Consider the following 11,410-nt stretch of genomic DNA (forward strand, 5'->3'; position numbering starts at 1 on the left):
TATATATATATAATTAAAGAATGAAGGTGGAATAAAAACAAAGAGTGAAGGTGGAACAAAAGCATTGGGCAAGAGTTGGGAAATAAGATAGCAGATGCAAGACAACTCAAGACATTTTCTACAGATATATTTCTAGCGGAAAGAAGGCTGCCTATTATTAATCTTGCTTCATGTGAAGTACATCTCTCTGGAGATCTACTTTTAAGGCACCAATAGCAAACCCAAATATCTACAAGAGCTAAATAGGTAGGAGAACTGAGCCAGAGACAAGTTGAAGATGAGAATGATGGAAATCTGGAGAGCTTATGTCCCCTCTAGAGAGTACAAAACCTATTAAGCTCTAGTTAATTGTTAACACAAAAAAGCGAGGCTCAATATTTCAGCATCTTCCATATAATTTAAGAGAAACCAGAAATCCAAATAGCTTTCTCCAATCTTCCAATTTTCCAAATTGGATAAATACCTAAGTAAATCTTAACAACTCAATGCACCAGTAAAAGCATGTATTCAGATCAGATCCAACACATAGCCACCAATTTTTGATTTCTACTTAATGGAGTTAATATGCACCCTAACAGCAACAGTAGATTAACAACGAAATGAAAGTAAATGATTAGGACCAGTGAATCCAAGCTTGTGTTTAGTAAGTTTGATTATAAAGAGAACCCATGACCTGAAGACAGTACAGGGCCTCTTTGCAACCTACAGTCCCAAATCCTCCCACCAACACCTAGTATTCTCCCCACATTGTCCTTTCTAAATGTGTCATAAAGTTTATATACAAAATATTAGACATTAAATATTTCTATATCTTTACTTTGGAAATATCAGTGTTCTAATCTCTTTAAATCCTAATGTTCTGCAAAACACAATATTAAGATATGTGCAGAAAGTAGTTATTTAAATGAATAAATGGAAGGGTACTCAGAACATACAGAGCAGGTCCCACCAATATCCAGTATTCTCCACACATTGTGCTCTCTAAATGTGTCATAAAGTTTATGATACAATAATACAAAATATTAGACATTAAATATTTCTATATTTTTACTTTGGAAATATCAGTGTTCGAATTTCTTTAAATCTTAATGTTGTAAAGATTTTGAGAAAAATCTGAATACCCTACCTTTATACACTCTCCCACCCTGCCATGCATAACAATATGTCAGGTGAAGATAAGCTAGAGGAAATTATCTCTAGGTTCTTCTTAAGATAGAAGAATAAAATCCTTAGATATAAACCCTTAATGCCGAGATTGTAAATCAGGTGCTTGCAACCTGAATCCACTCCAAAAGATTATTGATCGTTCTATTATGAACTACTACTTACAGAACAATGCATGAAATAAAGAGGGTCACCTCCAGTAATTTAGCCCAAAGAGAACACGGGGGTGTTTACGGGGGGGTAAACACCATCCAGTCAAGAAATAGAACAATGTTGATGTCTCAGAAACCTCTGATTTTGCCTCCTCTAAACCGCTATCCTCTCCCTCCTTACAAAGGCAATCTCTCTCTTGACATTTATGGTAACTGCTTTCTTGCTTTTCTTCATAGTTTCACAAATATCCCAAAATACTTCAATATAGTTTTACCTCTAAATTAATATAAATAAAATTATACAATGGAATTACACATTATGTATTTTTAGTGGCTATTGTCTTTTCTTCAACCTTACTGTTAAGTGTTTTTTAACATTCATACGTATTAATTTTATCCTGAATGTGTATATGGCATTTAGATCAGAAACAGATTATCATTATTTACATAAAAAGCAAATAATGACCACGTAGTCCTCTACACCTCAATTTTTAACCCTAGGACCCCACAATGAAAGCCGGGTCAGACGTTTTAGGCATACAAAGTCTGTATCACAGGTGAGAAACAGAGAAAAATTGATTTTGTCTGCTTACACATAGAAGCAAGACAGAGCTTCCTTCACTCCCCTCCCGAAAAAGATTGAGAAAAACTTTGCGGACAAAAAATCTTGGGTTCTCTAAACTTTTAAAATATAAATACATCTCTCCAAGGCCAAATATGCCCAGATGTCTCCAGCTTTTTCAATGTAGAAATGTTTCCAAAGTCCTGGGCCTCATTCCCCCTGGAATACCTACCTCTAGACTATATACCTCTAAAGTTAGATAAATCTCTTTGCAGTTCTCTCATTATTTATCTGGCTGTAAATTAACTTTTAGGGCTTGCTCTTGGCCCACGATTCCAAGTTTCAGGAAAATTTACTCAGAAAACCCCACAAATACAAAAACATTTTCTCTACATCCCACAATTGTCTTTGTAAGATTTATCTATTTTTTTGCACACAACTGTGGTTTATTTCTTACATATTATTCCAATGTATAAGTCTTCTACATTTTTTTTAATCTATCCTATTGTCGGGCATTAGCACTAGCACGTGTTTTGTGCTCATGTGCATGCCTTTCTGTTGAGTATATATCTAGGAGCAGAATTGCTGCAGCACAGTTAACTTTTGCAGACAATGCAAAAAATAGTTTTCCAAAGTGTTTATACCAATTTACATTCTCATTATATGAGACTCTAGTTGCTCTATACCATACCAAAACTTGGAATTGTCAATTATTTTACCACTTCATCTATTCTGGTGGATGCGACGTGGTGTGGTTTTAAACCGCATTGCCCTTATGATTAACGATGCTGTGCCCCTTTCCATATACATATCGACCTTTTGGATACCCCTTGTACATTTTTAATTCAAGATACAGAAATTTCCGTCACCACAAAAATTCTCCCTGATGCTCTGCCTTTATAGTCACACCTACATCTTAATCCTCCACCATCTCTATCCCCTGGCAACCACTAATCTGTTCTTCATCTCTATAATCTTGTCATTTTGAAAATGTTTCGTGTGTGTGTGTGTGTGTGTGTGTATAATCATACAATATGTGACCTTTAGAGATTAGCTTTTCTCGTGATTATTTTTTGTGTTGCTGTGCTTGCAAAATTATTGGTAAAATTGGTTTGTGATGATGTTGTATTTTTTCAGAGACTGCTTATACTTTCTCCTGCCAGGTACCTGGTGTTCTAGCACTCTGAAGTCACCTTGGTTAAATTTTAGGAATTGGGATATTCACAGACTGAGATGCACTCCTCGTGAGGAGTTATCCAACTCCTAGTTTGCACTGCTAGGATACAACCTTTCAGGATTCCAACCCAAAGTTTAAAGAATAGAGCAGATTCACTATGGCTCCTTTCCTTGGTGGGTTCAGGACCCCAAATCCCACTCTTCTTAGCGTCATTGCCTCTAAACTGTCCTCTCTGGAATCATCTAACGTCCCCAAGGGAAAAGAAGCTCCAAGCTCCTGACTTGCCTCTCTGAGCCTCTCTCCTTCTCTGGATCCTAGCCCAGTAATTTTTTTCTCTAACTTCACTTTTCATGCCTTCGGTCAAGTGACTTGCACATATTGGGTCCAGATTTTCTGGGTATCTTCAGCAGTGGGTGGATCTAAATTACTTAGTCTGCTATTACTGGAAACAAATGTTTCCCATAATTATATTTTCTTTGACCCATACAGAGTTTAAAATTTTTTGAAAATAAAATTATGTGAGTGTGGTAATGTATACCTGGAGCCCTATCTACTTGGGAGGCTGAGGCAGGAGGATCACTTGAGCCCAGGAGTTCGAGGCTGCAGTGAGCTATTATACTAGCACCACTCGCTACAGCCTGGGCAACAGAGCGAGACCCTGCCTCTTAAAAAACTGAATTTTGAATAAAAATTGTGATATCTGACTTTTAGTGATATGTAAATTCGTTTACGACAAAAATTGAGTAGAATGGTTAGGTGATACTGCCCCTTTTAGGAAAAGGACTTGCTCTTAACTTGGGTAGTCTTCTCCCTATCCCCTATTGGCTGCATCCAGCCACTTTATTTATTTATGTAATATGATTGCTTGGCCACTGTAAGCATTCTTTTTTTTTTTTTTTTGAGACAGAGTCTCACTGTGTTGCCCGGGCTAGAGTGCCGTGGCATCATCCTAGCTCACAGCAACCTCAAACTCCTGGGCTCAAGCGATCCTTCTGCCTCAGCCTCCCGAGTAGCTGGGACTACAGGCATGCGCCACCATGTCCGGCTAGTTTTTTCTATATATTTTCAGTTGTCCAATTAATTTCTTTCTATTTTTAGTAGAGACGGGGTCTCGCTCTTGCTCCGGCTGGTTTCGAACTCCTGAGCTCAGACAATCCACCCGCCTCGGCCTCCCAGAGAGCTAGGATTACAGGTGTGAGCCACTGCACCCGGCCAAGCATTCTTATTAAAAGGAAATCTTTTAAGTTTAATATGACATTTTTGTTCCTAGAATCTTGTTAATTAATAAGATATCCATTTTCTAAATTATGGTCATTTTCATTCTTTTCTTTCACAGTTCAGAAGCACCAGCTGGGGGTGCAAAGCCATATTCCATGTACTATTTTCATTAAATGACTGGTCTGCTATTCAGTCTATTCCAAAAATGTCTTCTTTTTATTATATAATTTCTCCCTAGGACCCAACCTCTCATGATAATAACGCCAAGTTCACTAAAGATGTTTATATACAATCAGCCCTTATTATTGTTGAAAAAAGAATTGGAAAGCCTTCTTAGGAATTATTATGAGACTGATTGTTAGAAGTCCTTGCACTACCCTTGATTCACATGGTAAGTTTACTTCTCAGAATCTATTTTCCACTGGTTAACTTAGTATAATATGATTGCTCCTCCCATAACAGAGTATAAGTAAACAGGAAAACATGAGACACAATCAAAATTTTTGTAATATCAAAATCATTACGTAAATTTTTAAGTATTATTTTCCTACTGTCGATTATTCCATAAACATGCATCTAAGAACTACTGTTGCCCATGCCTTGCACTTATTTCATGTCCATGTATAGTTTCAAAGTAATAAAAAGAGTATGTTCATTCTCAAGGAGTTTAAATTTTATCTTGGAAGACAGGTCACATAGAAAGCAGTATAAAATATACATGAAATATTTTCTTATATGTAAAAAGACAGTATAAAAAGAAGTTTATTATACCACTAGAAAGCCAATTAGAAGGATCACAAGAAGTTGAGCATGTTGAACAAGAAAGGTTCTTGAAAAAGCTTCTCAGGTTGGATTTTCAGGGAAGTTTTAGGCATGGACTGACAGGAGGGGGGATGTTATTCCAGCAAGAAGCAATTTTCACAGAGCTTTTCTATACAAGAGCCCAGTGAGTCCACCTTTATTTTTTTTTTTTTTCTGCAGAATTTTAAAGGGTATTTTGTAGTGTGTTGGTGCAGAGGTGATATGTTTTTAGTGCTCAAGAATATGTCAACAGTCAAGGATACTATAGATAGAAATATGAAATGGGAGAGAATAGCATGGATAGATGATCATCTCAAGTCTCATTTCAGTATTGTCATCTTCCCTCACTGTATTCAACAGAAATACTGTACTTTCTGCAGGAAGTATTAAGATGTTCGGCATGTAGACGCTAACCTTGAGGTGCTTAGAATTGCCATTAGAGGTTTAGGTACTGAAGTGAGAAGTTAAACCACATGCAGTAATTACCTAACCATCAAGAAATGTCACAGGCAGTGGATGACAAATATCAAAAATATCAGTGCTGACAAGTCCATAGGAGGTAGAATCCTTGGGGACAGACTTGGAAGGAAAAGCCTTCATGAAAGAGATGTAACTTAGAATCAGTTCAGCATGGAGGCCACAGAGATCCTCTAATCCTACTAGATGAATACCTTCTACAACATCACTAATAAATGGCTCTTCTTGTTTTATCCTCACCAGCAATAGACAATTCACTTCGATGAGACATCCATTTCAAATTCTTAGAAATAATGTCCTTCCTCATGCTAAGCCCCAAATCAGTCTCCTTATTAAATCTGATAGTGCTATCCAGAGCTTCCCAGACCCCAGTGTATCACAGGTGTACAAGTGTGCTGGCTTATTTATTTCCTTAGCCCTCCAACCTGTCCTGCAGGGACTGAATTAGCCACAGCCCCAGTACCATGGCCATGAGAAACTTCCTGTGTTTATCCTAGTGCCATAAATACTATCATCTTTTACATGTGTTCTGCTGTGAAAAAGATCGTGAAGCACTGTTCAGTACAGCATAGTGGTGAAGAGGTCAGTCTCTGGAATCAGATAGACCCAAGTTAGAATCTTGGCTCTGCCAGTTACTAGTTCTCAGACCTTGGGAAAGAGACTACACTTTTCAAACCTCAATTTCTACATTGTAAAATGGGTGCAATAATACTGCCTCCCTTGTAGAGATGGTGTAAGAATTAAAGATGATAGCACAAAAACACCAGAAAAATCATATTATTGTCGTTAGTTTTCCTTTTGCCCCTTAAAAAACGATATAGAATTCCTCTTCTATTTACAAATTTTAAATTATTAAAAAATAGTTTTGTTTCCTCTAAGTCTTCTCCTCTGGCTAAATACCCCATGTTCCTTCAGCATCTCCTTGTCAACTTGAGTTCAAGTTCCTGCAATATCTTAGTTGCTCTCTTCTAGACACCCCAGGATGCCTTTATGTTTCTTTTTGAATCTATAGTACTAAGTGCAGAATGCGTCCCTATAAAATGTGGCTCGACAAGCTAGTCCTCTAGAAACGTGATTTTATGGGAAAGGCAATGACTTCGGAATCTGACTCCTGGATGCAATTTTAGAAACTGCTATTTGTCTTTGTAACCTTGGATGAGGCATTTAATCACTCTGAACCAGTTTCTTCATCTATAAAATGAAGATTAATAAAATCTACTTTGAAGATTTGTCTGTTAAATAAGACAAAGTATGCAAATTGCCTGGCACATAGTTGAAACTAAATATACACTCTTTCCTTCCTGTCCTTCCCCCAAAAACCTGAGGCCGGGGCACCCCACTCTGAGCTTAGAAGCCAGGGCTTTTTTCTGAAGTGCCAGGAAAGAGTGTGGGGATATAGCGTGAACTCATCTGCAGGAAGGACGAAATCGAGGAGATGTGGGAGCAGACAGAGAAGAGAGGGACGTAGGGACCGCCCTGGACTACAACTCCCGGGATGCTCAGCAAGAGGGAGCGCCCCGCCCCGCCCCGCCCCTCCCAGCACAGCCCAGCCCAGCCCGGCACGGCGGGCGCTGCCCACCCCCCGGATCCCAGAGCCGCGCGCAGAGGCTACAAGTGCCGCGGCTGGAGATTGGGGGACTTTCTGTGGGAGCCGTGCCGGGCGAGCGCGCGGGGCTCGAGCCGCACCGGGTGGCCGAGGCAAGAAGGTGAGTGGCGGAGAGTGGGACGGGGAGGAGGCGCTGGACGCGAGGGAGAGAGCCCGGGAGCCGGGAGGAGCAGGGGCGCATGTCCCCACTCCCTGCCCAAGGTGCCTGCTTTGCCTCCGAGTACTAGGCAGACGCAGCCCGACCCCCGGTGCCTCGGGTGGGCGCACAGCTCCCCAGAAATGCATTGATTGATCCCGCAGCGCCCGCGGAGGGCACGGCTGCCCGGTGCTTGCGGCTTGCCCTCGCGGCACGGCGCGCACTGGACGCATCCCGAGGTCGCCTCCCCCAGACCAGCCTCGCCCTTGTCAGTTCCTATGCAAATATTAATGCTTTTATTAATTGACGACAAGACAGACTAGAGAAAGTGCTGTCCCTCCCTTTAGGGTGCAATATCGTTAACTGGGCTTTTAGCAGACCAGAGGAAAAAGAGGGAGAGGACGGAAGCAAAGAGCCTTTAGCTGGTCCCCTGGGATTATCCGTTCTCCACAGAGGATGGAAGCCCTGGATTACGAAGCTGCAAAGAAAATCGGCTGTGCGGCTCAGATAGAACAAGCGGGAGCCTCTCTTTTATTTAAGGAGAGGTACAGGCAGGAGTAGAGAATTAAGTGGGGATTTCTCTCCTCCTTTATTATAAATTGGAAGTCCTATAAGGAACCCTGCCGATTTTATCCAAAGTAGTCTAATGTGATGGGTTAATTGCGCCAAAGGTCAATCAGAGCGCCTAATGCCTGAGGGAACTGCGAGGCGATTTCTCATTTCTGTAGTTGAAGAATCCCGCTGCGATCCTTTCATTCACCGAGGGATCCTTCAGTAGGGGTTGCTCACTTGCTAAAGGAAAGCTCAAGTTCAGTTGTGGTTTTCTTGCACTTGGTGTTTTTTGCTGTTTTCATTACAGAGAAACTCCGATAATAGGAGAAAAGTGGTTTTTTTTTTTTTTGTTAACCATCTCTGATGTGTAGCAGAATACGTGTCAGTTCCCTCTCCCATATTTTGCGTTGCCAGGTTGACCTTAGGCGACCCTTGCCTGTGTTTCTGTTACCAGCTTTGGAGCTGTGGATTTTGAAGCATAATAAGCCTCAAGCCGTGGGTTAAATCAATTATCACCTTGGATTTAGAAGCAAAATAAAAGGGGCTCTTGGTTAAAAGCCCCATATTTAGTGATAGTGGAAAGTGAATTTTTATTCCTTGGAAAGATGGCAGAAGCAGAGAAAGATGTGAAGATGGTTTTCTGCTCAGCCCAAAGTTCTATTCCAGAAAGGCCCCTTGCTGCAGTAGGGGCGAGGGAGTGTCACGCATATAAAATCCCAGAGGTAACCTTGAAAATAGCTTCTCACCAATTTGCCTCAACAGAACTCTGACTCTGTGGGCTTATGGTTTGTCTCTTATTGTCAGTTTACTTCTAGATTGGGTTCATAAAAATTTCTGGATGGTCAATTTCTTGTGCACGTTTGTTAGCAAAGCATGCAGAGGGGAAGGACTTCAGACCCACACAGACCGGCTGGAACAGGCAGCAGTGTGTGTGGTGGGGGAGTGGGCTGGCTCCTTGTACTTAGCAGGGATCACAGTGAGGTGTGTTGTCTACACACTTTGGGGTCCAGAGCATGCAGTGAGGGAATGGGGCTGAGTGGAAGCACAGTGAACAAGGAGCATATGGTCTTGTAAATACAGGGCCCTGTGACTAGGGTCATTGGATGTATGAAGCGTGAGGTTAGGAGAGGTGGCTGATTACGCCAGCCTTTTACACCCACTTCTGAGCTACAGAATTGAAATGCTGAGCCCCTGCTCCAGTGGAGCCCAACTGACAGGGGCATATAGTCATTCACTCATGGTGCCGCTCTAAAGCTAATCTACGTTAGAATGTGTTGTTAACTAAAGAGAGTGTAAACACTCACAATCTAAATGAATTAAAAAATCTGTGCTTTCCCAAGTCCCCTAGAATATCAGCAGCTCTGCTAAAAACGGCCTTTCTCATTTGTGTCTTTATACAGGAAAACTGCCTTCTCATTTGAGGGATCCTGTCTCAGGAATGTGTGAGTCCTTGGATAAATTTGGCTTGGTGACGGCAGTGTGCTTTCTCCAGAGACATTGCCACTTCCTCCATGCACCTTTTCTACCCTGACCTAAGTTTCTCAGTGTTAATCCCTGTGACAAGTCAGAGCGTTTGTGCTTTCCACACTTCTTTACCGCCACTAGGAATCCCCTCCCTTCTTTTGCCTCTTTTAGGAGGAGCAGGGGCTGAGGTGCCGACAGCTGTGGCTGCAGAGGAAATGGGGACCTCAGGAGCAGCACTCCTGGCAGTGCAGCCTTAGCTTCTGTTGGGTTCTTATCTAACTGTGTTGTTATTGGCAGACTTTCCAAAAGCTGCTGGAGGATGTCTGACTAGCTCCCATGGAGCTCCACTACCTTGCAGAGAAGAGCAGCCAGGCAGACCTGTGTGATGCCATGGACTGGAGTTCACAAGGGCTTCCTGGTGACCAGACAGATGCAGCAACCAGAGCTGCCCTCTGCTGCCAAAGACACTGTACGTCCACACCAAGAGCAAGTGAGATGGAAGGGTCTAAACTCAGTCCTTCTCCAGCATCCCCCTCCTCCTCCCCACGAGACCGCGCTATTCAGCCAGACTCCTTCCCACCGGGACCTCTCCACTCAGGGAACAGCCACGTAACAGTGGAACGGAAAGTCTGCAACTGCTGCAGCCAGGAATTAGAAACTTCTTTTACCTATGTGGACGAGAATGTGAACTTGGAGCAGCAGAACCGAAGTTCTCCTTCAAGAAAAGGGCGTAATCACCCTGGAGACCTGGGCTGGGAAAATCCAAGTGAGTGGTCCCAAGAGGCTGCCATATCCTTGATATCTGAAGAGGAAGACGATACAAGTTCAGAAGCCACATCTTCAGGGAAGTCAGTAGATTATGGTTTCATCAGCGCCATCTTGTTCTTGGTCACTGGCATCCTGCTGGTGATCATCTCTTACATCGTGCCACGAGAAGTGACTGTGGATCCCAACACCGTGGCAGCGCGGGAGATGGAGCGCCTGGAGAAGGAGAGCGCGAGGCTGGGGGCTCACCTGGACCGCTGCGTGATTGCCGGGCTCTGCCTCCTCACTCTGGGAGGGGTCGTCCTGTCCTGTTTGCTAATGATGTCTATGTGGAAGGGGGAGCTTTATCGTCGAAACAGATTTGCCTCTTCCAAAGAGTCTGCAAAACTCTATGGTTCTTTCAACTTCAGGATGAAAACCAGCACTAATGAAAACACCCTGGAACTGGCCTTGGTAGAGGAAGATGTTCTCGCTGTACAGAGTTAATTCTCTTCATGAGCTTCTTGAGAGTCTGCCTTGGTGTTTTATACGAAAAAAAAAATGTTAATTTATAAAAGGTTAACAGTGCAATTTTTTTGCCTGGCAAGAAAAGTTTATTTTACAAACCAACAGCCAGTGAGTGTTTCTGTTCTCCATGTGTCTTCTATTTAGAAGAAAAGCCATGTAAGATGCATAAGAAACCACAACCAGCCACACCTGTCCTTTTAAAGAGCTGAACACTAATTAATCTGCGATGGCCATGAGCTTGTACTTACATAGCAAAATATTTCTAATGACCCAGTACACAAATGATTTCTTTTACATGAATATGAGATATTATTCTTTGGATACAGGAGGTCCTACGCGGAGTAGGATCAATTGCTAATCTATTTTATGGAAAATTTACTAAGCACTAATCACATAATATATTTAACGCTCAAAGGTGCTTATCCATTTTCTTGCTTAATTTTTCTTCCTGTAATTTGGCTAAATGCTAAAATGTAGAATTTTGAGTTTGAACATTTTAAAGCTTGAGGATGTTGGTTATTTTTAAAGTAACTGTAAAAAATGTTACATTTAAAATCATTCCTGTATTCAGAAATAGTAACTAAGTCATTAGGATGAATTTTCTAATAAAAGAAAATTGTATAAATCATTATAAGACCAATGTGAATTTAACCCGCAATGTTAGTGCCAGATAATAGCCAGGGTTACATGCCCTTTTTTGTAAATGAAGTGAAAATCGTTCCTGATATACATTTTATTTTTTGTTTGTGATTTTGTCATCATACTGGTTACCTGTGCTCTTGAAGTCTTTGCTGGTTCTCACACCACAGAGGCAAAGCATGAAAGTTTT

At 41.6% G+C, this 11,410-nt stretch overlaps 1 protein-coding gene across 1 annotated transcript; it reads left to right on the forward strand.

Annotated features, from left to right (window-relative positions):
* Positions 1 to 7,114: 7,114 nt before the first annotated feature.
* On the forward strand, positions 7,115 to 11,199 carry TMEM74 (transmembrane protein 74). The gene is made up of 2 exons (XM_012645312.1): positions 7,115 to 7,257; positions 9,607 to 11,199. Exon 2 carries the CDS (start codon positions 9,646 to 9,648, stop codon positions 10,558 to 10,560), a length of 915 nt encoding a protein of 304 aa, XP_012500766.1. The 5' UTR covers positions 7,115 to 7,257; positions 9,607 to 9,645; the 3' UTR covers positions 10,561 to 11,199.
* The last annotated feature ends 211 nt before the right edge of the window (positions 11,200 to 11,410 follow it).

This window comes from Propithecus coquereli, unplaced genomic scaffold (genome assembly GCF_000956105.1).
Source record: "Propithecus coquereli isolate 6110/MARCELLA unplaced genomic scaffold, Pcoq_1.0 Scaffold23, whole genome shotgun sequence".
Classification (NCBI taxonomy): domain Eukaryota; kingdom Metazoa; phylum Chordata; class Mammalia; order Primates; family Indriidae; genus Propithecus; species Propithecus coquereli.